We start from the raw sequence: 18,976 nt of genomic DNA, 5'->3' as shown, positions 1-18,976 counted from the left end.
TAAAATGACCACCTCTATTTTAAAAGTTAAGAGCATTAGCAAATGTTTCCATTGTTAATAAACAAAATATTTATTTCCTGATATTTATTTTCTCTGAGGATTTGCGTAACCTTAATCCACTATATAGTTAAATAAAAGGGAAACCAGTATTTTGAGAATCTGTTATGTTTCAGGTGCTTTATGATTGTTAAACCTTCTTGTGTTTAGAAGCACTCATCACACTGATATTAAAAAGTCTGTATTTGTAGGACCTCACCATGTATTGTTTTCCAAATAACAATGAAAACTTGAAAACAAGGATCAAGACCTGGTTTAGGAATTAGTATTTAGAGCAGACAGGAACAAACCCATGGAAACTGAGACTAAGACTAACAGAAGGCCAAATTTATAAGCAAGTTAGAAGGGCACATGCAGAAGAGGTAGTATGTACAGGTATAGACCGAAGACAGACAGAGAAGAGAGAAACAGGAACAAGCTAATGTGTCAATTACCCAAAGCCTAAAATTTACTGTAAGAAGCTGATGGGGAAAGAAAAGAACACATGAAGGAAGGTAGAAAAATAGAAGAGGCAAAACTTGGGCAATCTATAGCCACTTTATCCAAAAAGTTTATAATTTCCTTGTCATTTTAAAATTTACTTTTTAATCCTTTGTGTATTTTTAAAAACCTAATAAAATTTAAAACATACATCCAATATATTGCCAGACTCAAGGCTCCGGGCACAGCCAAGACTGCTTCCACTTCATATACCAGACACAAGTTCAAAGGTCCCCAGGCCACCGTCTTTTTTTGAATGAGTAGCTCAAACAGTGGTTTTCCCACCATCCCCTTGGATTTGATAACTTCCTAGAACAATTCACAGAACTCTGGAAAGTGCTATACTTAGTGCCTATAGGATTTTGTTTGTTTGTTTTTTTGTTTTATTTTGAGACAGAGTCTTGCTGTGTCGCCAGGCTGGCGTACAGTGGCGCGATTTCACCTCATTGCAACCTCTGACTCCCTGGTTCAAGCGATTCTCCTGTCTCAGCCTCCTGAGTAGCTGGGACTACAGGCACGTGCCACCATGTCCAACTAATTTTTTTTATTTTTAGAAGAGATGGGGTTTCACCATATTGGCCAGGATGGTCTCCATCTCCTGACCTTGTGATCCGTCTGCCTCGGCCTCTCCAAAGTGCTGGGATTACAGGCATGAACCACTGCGCCCAGCCTAGTGCCTATAGTTTTACAACAAAAGGGTAGAAATCAGAATCAGCTAAAGGGAGAGATGCATAACACAAGGTCTAGGAGTGTCCCAGGCACCAACCTTCTGTCATCCTCAGAAAGACATTACCATATTGGCATAGCAATGTGTGATAATAACAATACTAAGAGAATTACCAGCCAGGGAAGCTCACCCGAGCCTTTGGTGTCCCGTGTTATTATTTCACACCTGATTATATACTGCCCATGCAGCTGACCTTTGGTCTTCACTACAACGAGGTTGGAATTGATATGGTGTGTTCCAAAGCCTGTTATAAATTACATTGGTAGACTGTCCAGTGACCAAAGCTCTCAAGTAAATACCACTGTCACACAAGACATTGCAGGAACCTAGAGATTACCTCCTAGCAGCCAAAGGTAAAGACCAGAACTCTCTCTGGGTAAAGTTAATTATTTCCTACACAATATCGTATAGTGTAGAGATTCCTATATACCTAGACAAATGCTATGTGGCAAGTTTTCCTCTGGCCTTATGCTACTACATGTTGTGGAAAAGAGATAGTGGGACTTAACAAACATTCCTTTGTCACACAGACCATTGGGCAATATCTCCTAGGGTTTATTGTCAGACTAGTCTTAATTGAAGTTCTAATACCTGCTTTGTCATTAGCAATCTGTGTTAACTAAGTAAGACAAATCACTTTTGTGCCCCAGTTTTCTGATCTGTAAGATAAGTGCTTTCATTAGATTAGTTGAAACTCCTTTTTTTTTTTTCCTGACTCTAACATTTTATTATTTCTTACATTATTTGATCAGACCATCTCCACTCCCATGAACCAACAATAGCTTCCTCTGGAGTACTCCTGGAGGTTAGAGGCAATGTATTATAATTCTTCTGTGTTCCTTGTAATACCAAACACTTAATAGATACACAAGAAAAACTTGTTAGTTCGTTTTATTCACCTTGAAGAAAAAGGTGGGTGACTGTGTGGTCTAAGTAAGGTTCATTTGTTCTTTCTGAGGATACCTCAAACCCTAATTTCAGCCAGGTCTTTAAATATCTAGAGTTTTAATCCTAACTGAAACTTAATTTATTCATGCAGTACTGTTGTATGCTATGAACATGTTTTGTTTCTTGACAAATTGGTTAGATTAATGTAGACTCCCTTGCTTGTAATGCTCTATTATGATTGTCATTCTTATGATAAAGATTTATAGATAAGGAGGCTATTTCTGGAGATTGAGAGACTTGCCTTATAAATTATACAAAATATCAATGAAATAGCCCCAACAAATTATAGTATTAACTTGCTATTTTGTATAGAACTTTATATTCATAAGTTATCCTCCCTCCCTACCTCCGTTTTGCTTTCTCTCTCTCTCTTTCCCTTTGAGGCATGGGGTAGTTATATTTTTAAAACACTTTTTTTCAGGGCAGTTATGCCAGCTACAGTAGATTAAAAAATAATAATAATAAAAAATAAGACGTAGTGGAATGGAAAGGAATTATATCCTTATTTGATGACTATATCTAGAGGTCCTGGGGTTTTTGCAAGCAAGTATGTAAACAAACTAAATCATAATATAATCTGTCATTAATTCTGTGGTTTTGTTCATTTTATCTTTTCAGAGAGAGGTGTTTTTTTTGTTTGTTTGTTTGTTTTTTTCTAAAGGGGTTTTCTTGGAAGCCTTTTCTTTGAGTAGAATCAGAGCTGAGATCCTAGAGAATTGATTCTAGAGATTATATTAAAGGAAGAAAACCCACAAAGTAAACATTTAGGGGGAAGAAAATGTGTTGAGGCTGGGCGTGGTGACTCGTACCTATAATCCCAGCACTTTGGGAGGTAGAGGCAGGAGGATTGCTTGAAGCTGGGAGTTTAAGACCAGCCTGGGCAACATAGTGAGATCCCATCTCTACAAAAAATTTAAAACATAGCCAGGCATGGTGGCACATGCCTGTAGTTCCAGCTACTTGGGAGGCTGAGGTCGGAGAATCTCTTGAGCTCGGAGAATCACTTGAGCCCAGGAAGTTGAGGCTGCAGTGAGCCCTGATTCCGCCACTGCACTTCCACCTGGGTGACAGTGAGACCCTGTCTCAAACAAAAAACAGAAAAGACACTTCGGATGTGATCAGTAAAGAAGTATTAGACCTACACAAAAAAAGTTGAAAGGGAATCTCTACAATATTTAAAAATACCCAGCAGATGGTATAGTAGAAAAGACCTTTGAAAGATAATTTCACAAATTGCAATTATGAAAGATTGTAATAGCCATTCAGTTGCAAACCCAAAATCAATTCGTCAGGTATTACACTTTTTCTGTTATAATACTATAAATATTGCCAGGCACATGGCTCATGCCTGTGATCCCGGCAGTTTGGGAGGCCGAGCCAGGTAGATCACCTGAGGTCAGGAGTTCGAGACCAGCCTAGACAACATGGTGAAACCCCGTCTCTACTAAAAATACAAAAATTTGCTGGGTGTAGTGGCATATGCCTGTAATCCCAGCTACTTAGGAGGCTGAGGCAAGAGAATCACTTGAACCCAGGAAGCGGAGGCTGCAGTGAGCTGAGATCACGCCATTGCACTCCAGCCTGGGCTACAGGAGTGAAACTCCGTCTCAAAAAAAAAAAAAAAGTAATATAATATTATAAATATTGAGACTAATGAAATCTGGGAAAACAATTCTTCAGTATTTGTGGTCCATAGTATACCTCATGCTCATGTATACCAAATATGATGGGTACATGGTTGTTCATTGTATCTATTCCCTTTTAACAACTGTAGATGAGTTATATATAACATTAATTACCTATTAAAATATGTATATGAAGGGATATTCAATCTATATATACAAATATACATAAAAGGATAGCTCAAGGGAAGATGGTATAAATGTGGAAAGAAAATTCTTGAAAGAAGTACAAAAAAAAGATCCTCAGAAGAATCTGTGGGAACAACTAAACAAAGACGTGAAAGCTCGGAGGTTATGTTTTTCAAATCGGTTCTAAGAGTAATTTTGTAATGGGTCTTTGGTTAAGTCTAATTGTAGATAGTCTAATTATATATATTCCCAACTGTAAAATTAATGTGACAAAAGAAAAAGTATCTCATAGAAGAATCAAAGATATCTAGCACCATTGCTGGTATACTCTGAAAAAGATTATCTGCTAGGGAAAAGTTATTTTGAATCTAAGCAGATTTTTGTAAGAAATTAAAATTCAATTATTTTCCTCTTTTTATCCCGAAGAGCATTATACCTGCTCCCAAGGTCTCCCAACCCTTTGCATGTTTTGTATGTATTGTATTCCTAGCTCAGTGATATTTAATTGATTCTAATTTATGAGAGGGTATTAAAAATAGCTTTTGATCACTAGTCACAGTTTACTGAATTTTTAATTCAGATCAGTTGTAGAATTTCTAGATTCAGATTGAGGAAGTTTGAAGAATTAGTAGCAAAATAGGTTCATTTGGTTTTTTAAAGCTTTCAAAATTAGTTTTACTTAAATATGCTCTCCAAAGCAAGTAGAGTAAAAGTATTTTGATAAAATATGCATCTGATTTGTAGACACTAATCCTGTTACTAATTGCCAAGAAACAAGTTTTTATTCAAAAGAATAATTTGAATTATGGAGTTTGCCAAATAATTTTAAGAGTGGAAGCTCTCACAAGCTGTTCATTCACCCATCTCCTTAACTCTAGGTAGACTGTTTCTGTGACTTAGTTGTAGTGTTTAAACAACAGAGTAAAAATGAGGGTAGACAAGATTCAGTAACTCTGTTTCTTAGAAGTTGGATCAATACCAGTGCATTTTTTTATGACCTTGTATGTGTTCAGATTTAGCTCCTGCTTCATAACTGTGGATGTATGCATATTTGTACGTGTTTTTCCACCTCGTTGAAAAAAATGTGATTTTTTTGAGATGGCTAACTTAGGAGGCATTCTGTTAATGCCATAAATTAGAAGCTAGTTCTTTTTTTTTTTTTTTAGAGACAGAGTTATGCTCTTGTTGCCCAGGCTGGAGTGCAATGACGGACGCGCTCTTGTCTCACCGCAACCTCTACCTCCTGTGTTCAAGTGATTGTCCTACCTCAGTCTCCCGAGTAGCTGGGATTACAGGCCTGTACCACCACGTCCGGCTAATTTTGTATTTTTAGTAGAGATGGGGTTTCCCCATGTTGGTCAGGCTGTTCTCAAACTCCTGACCTCAGGTGATCCGCCCACCTCAGCCTCCCAGCTAGTTCTGTTTATTTATTTATTTATTTTGAGACAGAGTTTCGCTCTTGTTGCCCAAGCTGGAGTGCAATGGCGCGATCTTGGCTCACTGCAACCTGCACCCTCCGGGTTCAAACGAGTCTTCTGCCTCGGCCTCCCGAGTAGCTGGGATTACAGATGTGTGCCACCACAGCTGGCTTATTTTTTGTATTTTTAGTAGAGATGGAGTTTCGCCATGTTGGCCAGGCTGGTCTTGAACTCCTGACCTCAGGTGGTCTGCCCACCTCGGCCTCCCAAAGTATTGGGATTACAGGCGTGAGCCACTGCACCTGGCCTAGTTCTTTATTTGTAATGTGACTGTATTTCAGAGAGTATTTTAAGATGGCTCAGAAACAAATTAAATTCTCAGAAATGGAAACCTTGACCTTGATCTAATTTGTCCCATGTTTTCTATTCAACTGAGTCAACGAACTATATAGTCCAACTAAATTTTAAATGTCATCAAACTCACATCACCCTCAGCTGTCAGCTTTGGCCTCCTACAAATCAGATCATTAGTAAAAAAGCATAATGACTGCCCTATGATATCCCCTACCATTATAATAATCTACTAGGGGAGAAGAAAAAAAGTCAAATATGGCTCTTATTACCCTCTAAGAAGATACAGTCCCCTTGAGTTAAGTACTGATGAAACATTAAGAACTCTACCTTTCTCTTATAAGAATGCTTCCACCACTATTGCAACTAAAAACATCTTTGGTTTACTGAGATGTGGATAAACTGAATCCAGTTTAACTTAAAATGAGAATTATGTTGTTAGGAGTAGCGAACTGCATTGTGAAATACATCTCACACTGAGGTTGTACAGAACATATGGTAACTGACTTTGCCCTTGGTGGGCATATTTTTTTCTAATAATGTATTCATTCTTTTATTCAATATGTACCTTATGTAAGGTACTATTCTTTACAAGTGAGACAGAGTGAAGAACAAAACAACCTAGATCCTCATGGAGCTTACATTCTTGTGTTTGGAGAGAGACCAAAAAACAAGCAAATAGGGTAATTTCAGGGGTGATGATAAGTGCTGTTATGGAAATAAACAATATTATGTTATAAGGTTGGGGAAGGGTTTTGCTTTAAATAGAATGATCAGGGAAGGCTTCTCTGAGGTGACATTTGTATCTAACCTGATAATGGATTAGGAACTCACCATTTGAGGAGGTGAAGGAAGAATATTGCAGTTGAAGAGAATAGCAAGTATAGAGAATCTGAGGTAAAACTGAGTTTAGCATGTTAAAAGAAGGGACTGAGGTCAGTGTGGCTACAGTATAGTGAACTAGAAGAGGAGGAATGAGATGTAGTTGACAGGGCAGGGATCTTGACCTTGTAAGCCATTGCAAAACACTTGGATTTTACCTTTAAAGCAGTGTTAAGATTAATATCCTGATGCCTGTGAACCTGAGCTGTAAAATACATTCTTTTATTTTAATCACTTTTTAAACTTGACAGCTAACAGGAAATATACTTAATTTAAAAATTTTAAATATAAATGTTGCTTCTTTTCCAACTCTTGTACTTTTCTTTACATTAGAATCATCTTATTGTGAAGGTTCCCCCCTATCATGACCAACATATAACTTTGCCTGTGTCAGTGGGAATATATGTAGTGACGAACGCTGGAAGATCTCATGATGTTCAACCATTCACTTACACTCCAGACCCAGGTATGTCAAAATGAAAAATTCAGAACTAAAACGAATAGTTAATTTCCAGTTTTTTGAACGAATATGAAGATGACTAGCCATCTCAAAAAGAAAGTTGCTTACTAAGATGAATTGATGTTAGTTTATTTTGGAAATGGCATTATTTTCTAAGAAGACAGCCACCAAATACTGCTTTTACTCTTATGTTAAGGAATCATTTCTACCTTACATTATAATAATATAAGCCAGCAATGCTCTGAAGTCAGATTCTCTGAAACTATCTTACAGGTTACTCCTCCGTAAGAATTTCCATGCATTGACTACTGCTTATGTGTAGAAACATGAAAGTGACAACTCTGGGAAATTGCTAACAGTTTAGTTTGGCTGGTTTATAGGGTACATTTTGAGAGAGAGAGGAGATAAACTAGAGTGACAAGTGATAAAATAAAAAATCTCATCAAAGACTGATGGTGAATAAATTGTTTTTTCTTTCTATATTGCCCCATAATACCTGATAAATATTTTAAATATAACTTTAAGTGGTCGTGTTAAAATGGTATTTTAGGCCGGGTGCGGTGACTAACACCTAGAATCTCAGCACTTTGGGAGGCCGAGGCCGGTGGATCACTTGAGGTCAGGGGTTTGAGACGACGCTGCCAACGTGGTAAAACCCTGTCTCTACTAAAAATACACACAAAAAAATTAGCTGGGTGTGGTGACGGGCGCCTGTAATCCCAGCTACTAGGGAGGCTGAGGAAGGAGAATTGCTTGAACCCGAGAGGTACAGGTTGCAGTGAGCTGAGATTGTACCATTGCACTCCAGCCTGGGCGATAGAGCAAGACTGTCTCAAAAACAGAAAACAAAACAAAACAAAAACCCGATATTTTAGAAATTAGAGGAGCTAATTTTTGTGTGTGTGTGTGTGTGTGGGGGGAGGAGACAGAGTCTCGCTCTGTTGCCCAGGCTGGAGTGCAGTGGTGCGATCTTGGCTCACTGCAACCTCCACCTCCTGGGTTCAAACTATTCTCCTGCCTCAGCCTCCCAAATAGCTGGGACTACAGGCATGTACTACCATGCCCAGCTAATTTTTGTTTTTTCAGTAGAAATGGGTTTCTCCTTGTTTCACCGTGTTAGCCAGGCTGCTTTCAAATTCCTAACCTTGTGATCTGCCTGCCTTGGCCTCCCAAAGTGTTGGGATTACAGGCGTGAGCCACCACGTCCGACCCTAAAATATTAAAAGTTTAGAAGATACCTGTTTATGAAGTGTCTCACAAGTTATTTGCCTGCATTCATTTAGATGCCTGAAAAAAGAAAAAAGCCTCCTTTTGGCAGAAATGGGGAGAACATTTTGGAAATGGAAACTCTTTGCATGCTCCATTGACCTAGGCTTGGCTTCTGCCATGTTTACCATTGGTTCAGTTCAATCCAGTCTCAGGCATACTTCAGAATTAGCAGTTCTTCTCTATCTGTAGTTTATTAGTATGTATTTCCATATAGTTCAAGATCCAGTGAGGTAGAAGGTAAAGAAAGGTGACAGAGAAAGAAAGCCCTGGCATCAAAAAGTGAAGAAAACAGTAGCTAGGACAGAATTACAACTAGTTTAAGTTAATTGCTTTCTATCACTTAATTTTTCTATTTCTTATTTTCTTTCCTTTTTGAGATGGAGTCTTGTGTTGCCCAGGATGGAGTGCAGTGGCGTGATCCCAGGTCACTGCAACCTCTGCATCCTAGGTTCAAGCGATTCTCCTACCTCAGCCTCTCATGAGTAGCTGGCACTACAGGCATGCACCACCATGCATGGCTAATTTTTGTTAGTAGAGACAGGGTTTTGCCATGTTGGCCAGGCTGGTCTCAAACTCTTGACCTCAGGTGATCTGCCCGCCTCAGCCTCTCAAAGTGCTGGGATTATAGGCGTGAGCCAGCACTCCCAGCCTCCTATTTTATTTTTAATCATATCTGAATTTTGCAGCATTATTTTCTACTAATTTGCTGCAAAAGGTATGCCACAGTACAGCACTGTTAAAATACCCCTTGAAGGCCTGGAGTGGTGGCTCACGCCTATAATCCTAGCACTTTGGGAGGCCAAGGCAGGCGAATCACTTAAGGCCAGGAATTCAAAACCAGCCTGGCCAAAATGGTGAAACCCCTCTCTACTAAAATACAAAATTAGCCAGGCATGATGGTGGGCACCTATTGACCCACCTACGTGGGAGGCTGAGACAGGAGAATCTCTTGAACCCAGGAGGTGGAGGTTGCAGTGAGCCAAGATCACGCCACTGTAGTCTACCCTGGGCAACAGAGTGAGATTTTGTCAAAAAACAAAACAAACAAACAAAAAAAAACCTTGATATTTGTCTCAGAATTAAAGATCATGTGTAAAACTTTGGACCAAAAGGCAAAGTTTAGAAATAATATCCTGGCTTCAACAAAAATAGGAGAAAGAAGATTGGTTTATTCTCAAAGACCAAATATTTTATTGTTTCCTTTCTAGGAAGGCTTCAAACATCTAAGGAAATTTGATGTAAAATTAATAGTTGGCTGGGCACGGTGGCTCACGCCTGTAATCCCAGCACTTTGGGAGGCCAAGGCAGGCGGACCACGAGGTCAGGAAATTGAGACCATCCTGGCTAACACGGTGAAACCCCGTCTCTACTAACAATACAAAAAAATTAACCGGGCCTGGTGGTGGGCACCTGTAGTCCCAACTACTCGAGAGGCTGAGGCAGGAGAATGGTGTGAACCTGGGAGGCAGAGTTTGCAGTAAGCTGAGATTGCGCCACTGTACTCCAGCCTGGGCGACAGAGTGAGACTCCGTCTCAAAAAGAAAAAGGGGGGAAAGAAAATTAATGATAGTTAAAGCATTTTAGTAACTGTTAGTTACTAAATATTGACATTTAATGTTTTGCAGGAGCTTGCACAAACATGAGAAGAAAGATGGTATAATTAATACATAGGATTTTTTTCCTGATGAGCTTCTGCATCAGTTGTGTTGGAAGGGAAAGGAGTTTATGTCAGGGAATAGCCTTAAAGGTTTTGCTATTCTGAAAACACTGAGATTTTCTTGTCTTCACTTGTTTCTTTGTTTTTGTTGATTAATTATAGAGACTTCAGGACTTTGAAGTACTTAGTATCAACATTAAGAATCCTCATTTCTTAGTGATAAATGCTAATTATTAAAAATTGCCCTTCAATAAATTGCTGAATAAACAGCTTTTAACTATTCTACTTCAAAGGCTATACTAATTGCCTAATTTTGGCCATTCTTAGGCAATCATTACCATATTTTTGCTCTTTCAAGTTTTTCCCCACGTATTTTGTATGTTAGAGATAGCAATCACTCTTAGAAAACCTTGTTTGAATAAATATAAGGTATGCAGACTTTCTAATACAATCTAATGCCTTAACTTCTGCCTCTATGATACAGCTAATTAGCCTTCCCGCAGTTTTCCTTTTTTTTTTTTCTTTTGAGTTGGAATTTTGCTCTGTCATCCAGGCTAGAGTACAATGGCACGATCTCGACTCACTGCAACCTCCACCTCCCAGATACAGGCGATTCTCCTGCCACAGCCTCCCAAGTGTCTGGGACTACAGGTGCCCACCACCACACCTGGCTGATTTTTGTATTTTTAGTAGACACAGGGTTTCACCATGTTGGCCAGGCTGGTCTCTAACTCCTGACCTCAAGTGATCCACCCGCCTCAGCCTCTCAAAATGTTGGGATTACAAGCATGAGCCACAATTTTACTTTTTTGTATTTTATGAAATAGGATAGTCTTTTCAAGTGTCCATGAGAGAGAATATGATTTCAGGAAAACTTGGGCACAGAAAATTTGGCCTATCTCAGTATGGCAAACTAATAGCTGTTGTGGTTCATTTAGGGACTGTTGTTAAATATTTGATTACTCAATAGTGTATAATTATAGCAGCCAAAACAAGGTCCATCCTAATATTTACGGGTTGGAGTAGAAGTGGTGACTGTTAATACTATTTGTTGAAATACTTAAAAATTATAAATAAAACTAACAAATCATTAAGTGAAATATATCTCCTATACTATTTTGACCAAAATACCCTCATAACAACCTGAAAGGCTAAATTTGAATTTAGAATTTTCAAACTGCTTTGAATTCTAAGCTGGGCTGTGGTAGCATGAGGAGAGAGCATCCCTACCTGCCACCCTTCTTTTGACAGTTTTTGGCTCCATCCTATACTTGGAAGCCTTTTGATACCTTAATCAGTGCTTCCATCTGATATGCCTAAGAGTGCTCACAAAATCTAGGATAGTTGTACAGAAAATCTAGAGATCAGCCGGGCACAGTGGCTCATGCCTATAATCCCAGCCCTTTGGGAGGCCGAGGCGGGTGGATCATGAGGTCAGGAGATCGAGACCATCCTGGCTAACACAGTGAAACCCATCTCTACTAAAAAATACAAAAAATTAGCTGGACATGGTGGCGGGCACCTGTAGTCCCAGCTACTCAGGAGGCTAAGGCAGGAGAATGGCATGAACCCAGGAGGCGGAGCTTGCAGTGAGCCGAGATTGCGCCACTTTACTCCAGCCTGGGTGACAGAGTGAGACTCCATCTCAAAAAAAAAAAAAAGAAAAGAAAATCTAGGAATCCTGGGTGCCTGTTACATGGTCTAAAGGTAGGGTCAAGGCAGAGGCTCAAGTGAACATATCCTAGTTCCACACATTCTTCAAGGTACAGACCATCTAACACCCAATGGGGCCATACTGCCCCAAATCAAAATGTGTATGCTCTCAGGCACTTAGATACTTTCCAGAGTCATAAAACCTTTCTTTTATTGATAGTCTCTGAAGCTTTGCTTAGCCATTAAAACATCTTAAATTTTTTTTGACTACAGCCTATTCAGACCCAGAAATCACACTAGACATTATTTGCTGTAACTCCACAGTGGTGATTTCTATAATAAATGGGGATGTAATATTTAACATCTTGTTTTTCTAAAAAGAAATTACTGGCTGTGTGAGGTGGCTCACATCTGTGGTCCTGACACTTCAGGAGGCTGAGGCAAGAGGATCACTTGAGCCCAGGAGTTCGAGACCAGCCTGGGCGATATAGTGACACCCCCCCATCCCTACAAAGAAAAAATAATACTAAGCTAGACATGGTGGCATGTGCCTGTAGTCCCAGCTACTCGGGAGGCTGAGGTGAGAGGATCGCTTGAGTCTGAGAGGTTGAGGATGCAGTAAGCTGTGATCAGGCCAGTGTACCCCCAGCCTGGACAACAGAGCAAGACCCTATCTCAAAAAAAGAATAAGAAGAATTTTAAAATTACTAATAACATGATTTAAAAATAGAAATTTAAATTTTTTTCAAGGATTAGTTTATATTTTTAAATCTATTGTTACTAGAATTAATGTCATGCATAAATATTTTATGTGTATTTTTTTCCATTCAGTTGCCTATAAATCATTTGTTGGACCTACTGTGAAGCATACTAAGATAAATTATTTAACTTCATTCACAGGAGATATGTACAAATTCCTCTCTTTATTTTCATTATATCATTTGACATATTAGAAAATATAAAATAAATATATTGAACAATAGAAATTGGCCGAGCGTGGTGGCTCACAAATGGAATCCCAGCACTTTTGGAGACCAAGGCCGGTAGATCACCTGAGGTCGGGAGTTAGAGACCAGCCTGACCAACATGGAGAAACCCCGTCTCTACTAAAAATACAAAATTAGCTGGGTGTGGTGGGTCATGCCTGTAATCACAGCTGTTCAGGAGGCTAAGGCAGGAGAATTGCTTGAACCCAGGAGGCGGAGGTTGCAGTGAGCCGAGATCACGCCATCGCACTCCAGCCTGGGCAACAAGAACGAAACTCCATCTCAAAAAAAAAAAAAAGAAGAAAAGAAAAAGAAGAAAGAAAAGTAGAAATTAAGGCCAAGCACGATGGTTCATGCCTGTAATCCCAGCAGTTTGGGAGTCTGAGGTGGGCAGATTGCTTGAGCTCAGCAGTTTGAGACCAACCTGGGCAACATGGCAAAACACCGTCTCTACCAAAAATATAAAAATTAGCCTGTCGTGGCAGCATGCGCCTGTAGTTCCAGCTACTCAGGAGGCTGAGGTGGGTGGATGGCTTGAGCCTGGGAGGTAGAAGTTGCAGTGAGCCGATGTCACGCCACTGCACTCCAGCCTGGGTGACAGAGCCCCAGACCTTGTTTCAAAGAAAAAAAAAATAAAGTGTATTCAAATAAAATATATAATCATTTGAAGCAAGAACCAATTTATTTGTAATTTATTAAACTTTAGTTTTTAGAACTGATTTATATTCTTAGGCCCATTAAATTTATAGTAGGCTGGGCACTCAAGCCTATAATCCCAGCACTTTGGGAGGCCAAGGTGGGCAGATCACTTGAAATCAGAAGTTTGAGACCAGCTTGGCCAACACGGTGAAACCCCATCTCTACTAAAAATATAAAAATTAGCCTAGCAGCCAGTGCAGTGGCTCACACCTATAATCCCAGCACTTTGGGAAGCTAAGATGGGCAGATCACCTGAGGTCAGGAGTTTGAGACCAGCCTGGCCAACATGGTGAAACCCCATCTGTACTGAAAATACAAAAATTAGCCAGGTGTGGTGGTGTGCGCCTGTAGTCCCAGCTACTCGGGAGGCTGAGGCAGGAGAATCCCTTGAACCCAGGAGGTGGAGGTTGCAGTGAGCCTTGACTGCACCATTGCACTCCAGCCTGGGTAACAAGAGTGAAACTCCATCTCCAAAAAATAAATAAATAATTAGCCTGGCATGGTGGCGTGCACTTGAAATCCCAGCTACTTGAAATCAAGAGGCTAAGGCAGGAGAATGGCTTGAACCTGGGAGGTGGATGTTGCAGTGACCCAAGATCATACCACTGCACTCCTGGGTGACCTAGCGAGACTCTGTCTCAAAAATAAATAAATAAATAGATAATTAGGCTGGGCATGGTGGCTCACACCTGTAATCCCAGCACTTTGGAAGGCCAAGGCGGGTGGATCACAAGGTCAGGAGTTCAAGACCAGCCTGGCCAAGATAGTGAAACCCTGTCTCTACTAAAAATACAAAAAAATTTAGCCGGGAGTGGTGGCAGGCACCTGTAATCCCAGCTACTCAGGAGGCTGAGGCAGAGAATTGCTTGAACCCAGGAGGCGGAGGTTGCAGTGATCGAAGATCATGCCATTGCACTGCAGCCTGGGCAACAGAGCAAGACTCTGTCTCAAAAAAAAAAGATGGGGTTTCACCATGTTGGTCAGGCTGGTCTTGAACTCCTGACCGCAAGTGATCACCCACCTTGGCTTCCCAAAGTGCTGGGATTACAGATGTGAGCCACTGCACCCGGCCTGGTTTTGTTTTGCTAAGTGATCACATGCTCTGCCCACTTGAAGATTGGAGAATTTAGAGGATAGAAAATTACCTCAACTAGAATTTCTGCTAAACAAATAATTAAATGATACTGTGTGACAAGATATTCTAATTAAAGAATTTAAGATATAAGGTTTTTAGTATGAGTAAACGTAGATAAATACATTAATCTTTTTTTTTTAAATAGCAGCAGCTGGTGCTTTGAATGTAAATGTGAAGAAGGAAGTATCTAGTCCAGCAAGACCTTGCTCCTTTGAAGAGGCCATGAAAGGTACCAAGTAGATTATTCTCAAAAATCGTAATTAGGTGCTCCTGTATGTTTTCTCTAGCACACCTTACTGTTTTGTTTTCTCTTAAGTACTTATAATACTTTGCAGGGTATCTTCCATATTGTAAAATAAATACGTGTTTAACTTTACTAAATGTAGAGACTTGTTTTCCAATTTGATATTTTTCTTGCTGAATATGTTTATATATTTTTAAAGTACATTGGAGTGGAGGAGTTTTGTTTTTTTGTTTTTTGTTTTTTTAATTCCCCAATATTAAAAGTATATGAAGCCGGGCACAGTGGTTCATGCCTGTAATCCTAGCACTTTGGGAGGCCGAGGCAGGTAGATCATTTGAGGTCAGCAGTTCAAGATCTGCCTGGCCAACATGGTGAAACCCTGTCTCTACTAAAAATACAAAAATTAGGCCGGGCACGGTGGCTCAAGCCTGTAATCCCAGCACTTTGGGAGGCCGAGACGGGCGGTTCACAAGGTCAGGAGATCGAGACCATCCTGGCTAACATGGTGAAACCCCGTCTCTACTAAAAAAATACAAAAAAACTAGCCGGGCGAGGTGGCGGGCGCCTGTAGTCCCAGCTACTCGAGAGGCTGAGGCAGGAGAATGGCGTGAACCTGGGAGGCAGAGCTTGCAGTGAGCTGAGATGCGGCCACTGCACTCCAGCCCGGGACGACAGAGCGAGACTCCGTCTCAAAAAAAAAAATACAAAATTAGCCAGGGGTGGTGGCAGGTGCCTGTAGTCCCAGCTGCTCGGGAGGCTGAGTCAGGAGAATCTCTTTAACTGGGAGGCAGAGGTTGCAGTGAGCCAAGAGCACGCCACTGTACTCCAGCCTGGGTCACAGAGCGANATGGTGAAACCCCGTCTCTACTAAAAAAATACAAAAAAACTAGCCGGGCGAGGTGGCGGGCGCCTGTAGTCCCAGCTACTCGAGAGGCTGAGGCAGGAGAATGGCGTGAACCTGGGAGGCAGAGCTTGCAGTGAGCTGAGATGCGGCCACTGCACTCCAGCCCGGGACGACAGAGCGAGACTCCGTCTCAAAAAAAAAAATACAAAATTAGCCAGGGGTGGTGGCAGGTGCCTGTAGTCCCAGCTGCTCGGGAGGCTGAGTCAGGAGAATCTCTTTAACTGGGAGGCAGAGGTTGCAGTGAGCCAAGAGCACGCCACTGTACTCCAGCCTGGGTCACAGAGCGAGACCCTGTCTCCAAAAAAAAAAAAAAAAAAGGAAAGTAAGGCCAGGCACGGTGGGTCACACCTGTAGTCCCGGCACTTTGGGAGACCAAGGTAGGAAGATTACTTGAGTCCAGAAATTTGAGATGATAAATATCCATTGGCTAATAATTAAATGCATCATCTATAGTTATTGCTGAACAGATATGGGCAGCACAGTGAGAAGATTTCTTGTCTCTACAAAAAAAAAAAATTAAAACAGGCCAGGCACAGTGGCTCACGCCTGTAATCCCAGCACTTTGGGAGGCCGAGGCGGGCGGATCACTTGAGGTCAGGCATTCAAGACCAGCCTGACCAACATGGAGAAACCCATTCTCTAGTAAAAATACAAAATTAGCCGGGCATGGTGGTACATGCCTGTAATCCCAGCTACTCGAGAAGCTGAGACAGGAGAATTGTTTGAATCCAGGAAGCAGAGGTTGCAGTGAGCCGAGATCGTGCCACCGTACTTCAATCTGGGCAACAAGAGCGAAACTCCCATCTCAAAACAAAACAAAAAAAAAAATAGGCCAGGTGCGGTGGCTCATGCCTTTAATCTCAGCACTTTGGGAGGCTGAGCTTTGCAGATCACCTGAGGTCAGGAGTTCGAGACCAGTCTGGTCAACATGGCGAAACCCCATCTCTACTAAAAATACAAAAAAAATTAGCCTGGCATGGTGATATGTGCCTGTAATCCCAGCTACTCTGGAGGCTGAGGCAAGAGAATCGCTTGAAGCCTGGAAGTAGAGGTTGCAGTGAGCCGAGATTGTGCCACTGCTCTCCAGCCTGGGCAACAGAGCAGGACTCGGTCTCAAAAAAAAAAAAAAAAAAAAAAAATTAAAAACATTAACCGGGCATGGTGGCATGCACCTATCATCCTAGCTATTCATGATACCGAGGTAGGAGGATTGTTTAATCTGAAGAGGTTGAAGCTGGATTGAGCTGTGATCGTACCACTACACTCCAGCATGGGCAAAGGAACAAGACTCTCAAAAACAAAACAAAGCAGAAATTTTTTGATTAAAAATTGTACCTTTTTGATAAAAAATTTAAATCAGGCTGGGCATGGTGGCTCACACCTATAATCCCAGCACTTTGAGGGGCTGAGGTGGGTGGATCACCTGAGGTCAGGAATCTGAGACCAGCCTGGCCAACATGGTGAAACCTCATCTCTACTAAAAATACAAAATTTAGCTGGGCGTGGTGGTGCGTGCCTGTAATCCCAGCTGCTCGGGAGATTGGGCAGAAGAATTGCTCGAACCCGGGAGGCAGGGATTGCAGTGAGCCAAGATCATGCCACTGCACTCCAGCCTGGGCGACAGAGTAAAACTCTACCTCGAAAAATATATGTATAAATCACATATGAGAAATAGTTTGGTAAATAGAGATTACTTGAGAAAAAATGCAAATGTTGAATTGTAATGCATTGACGCCAGCTTGATGTTCTTAGAGCGAATTAATTCTTAGTGAGAAGGAGAAAAAAATTAATCTGATATTTTCATTTATAATATACTACTGAATTGAAGTTGACTAGAAGATTATTATTAAATTAACAAGATGGAACATATCTGACAAACTTAATGTCTGGCCTGGAGACATTTTGGACTGTTTTTGGTGGGACTAGACTTAGAAAAAATTGGAACAAGGCCAGATGCAGTGGCTCACACCTGTAATCCCAGCACTTTGGGAGGTCAGGCTGGTGGATCACCTGAGGTCAGGAGTTTGAGACCTGCCTGGCCAACATGGCAAAACCCTGTCACTACTAAAAATAAAAAATTAGCCGGGCATGGTGGCGTGTGCCTGTAATCTCAGCTAGTTGGGAGGCTGAGACAGGAGAATCGCTTGAATCCAGGAGGCGAAGGTTGTAGTGAGCCCAGATTGAGCCACTGCACTCCAGCTTGGGCAACAGAGTGAGACTCTGGGAAAAAAAAAAAAAAGGATTGGAACATAAATAAAATTAACCTCTGTGACCTTTGTGCATATGACAGTAGAAAGACTTACATCTTTGCATGAGCATTAGACTCAAATGTCCTTTTACTCTTTGTCTTTACCAGTAGACATACTTGTCAGTGGTCAGCTGAGGATAGATAAAAGACTCCTGCTCAACTTACTCTACCTAGTCTCACTTTCCAGAAAGAGGGAGAAGATAATAAGCATTACTATCTAAATACATCTTTTTTTTTTTTTGTCGAGACGGAGTCTCGCTGTGTCGCCCAGGCTGGAGTGCAGTGGCGCGATCTCGGCTCACTGCAAGCTCTGCCTCCCGGGTTCATGCCATTCTCCTGCCTCAGCCTCCCGAGTAGCTGGGACTACAGGCGCCCGCCACCACGCCCAGCTAATTTTTTGTATTTTTTAGTAGAGATGGGGTTTCACCGTGTTAGCCAGGATGGTCTCAATCTCCTGACCTCGTGATCCGCCTGCCTCGGCCTCCCAACGTGCTGGGATTACAGGCGTGAGCCACCGCGCCCAGCCCTAAATACATTTTAAGAAAAATTGTAGATCTGTTAAGCAGTAACTGTATAGGTGATATATTTATTTATATGTAATTTCTAATTGAATTATAATATAATCTTGTCTGTAAACATGGAAATTTTTAGACCAAAAATACCGTTAATAACAATATAAGCCAGGTACAGTGGCTAGTGCCTATAATCCCAACTACTCAAGAGACTGAGGTGGGTGAATCACTTGAATCCCGGAGTTTGAGGCTGCAGGTACTGCACTCCAGCCTGGGTAACAGAATGAGACCCTGCCTCTAATTGAATGAGTGAGTGAATGAATGAATGAATGAATATTTTTAAAAAGAAAAATACAGACTGTGTATTTTTATTTTTATTTATTATTATTATTATTTGAGATGGAGTCTTGCTTTGTTGCCCAGGCTGGAGTGCAGTGGCATGGTCTCAGCTTACTGCAATCTCCGACCTCTGCCTCCTGGGTTCAAGTGATTCTCCTGGCTCAGTCTCTCCAGTAGCTGAGATTTACAGGTGCCC

The 18,976-nt window shown here is 41.1% G+C and overlaps 1 protein-coding gene across 1 annotated transcript in view; it reads left to right on the top strand.

The window, feature by feature from the left end:
* NFAT5 (nuclear factor of activated T cells 5) overlaps positions 1 to 18,976 on the top strand; it is a 53,261-nt gene that overhangs the window by 21,224 nt on the left and 13,061 nt on the right. Inside the window, exons 5-6 of the mRNA XM_017850740.1 lie at positions 7,008 to 7,140; positions 14,679 to 14,762. Of these exons, the coding sequence (XP_017706229.1) occupies positions 7,008 to 7,140; positions 14,679 to 14,762 (217 nt within the window). The remainder of the gene's footprint in view (positions 1 to 7,007; positions 7,141 to 14,678; positions 14,763 to 18,976) is intronic.

This window comes from Rhinopithecus bieti, unplaced genomic scaffold, assembly GCF_001698545.2.
Source record: "Rhinopithecus bieti isolate Rb0 unplaced genomic scaffold, ASM169854v2 scaffold_32081, whole genome shotgun sequence".
NCBI lineage: Eukaryota > Metazoa > Chordata > Mammalia > Primates > Cercopithecidae > Rhinopithecus > Rhinopithecus bieti.
Note: the sequence above shows the minus strand (reverse complement) of the source record. Positions and strands in the feature narration are given on the sequence as shown.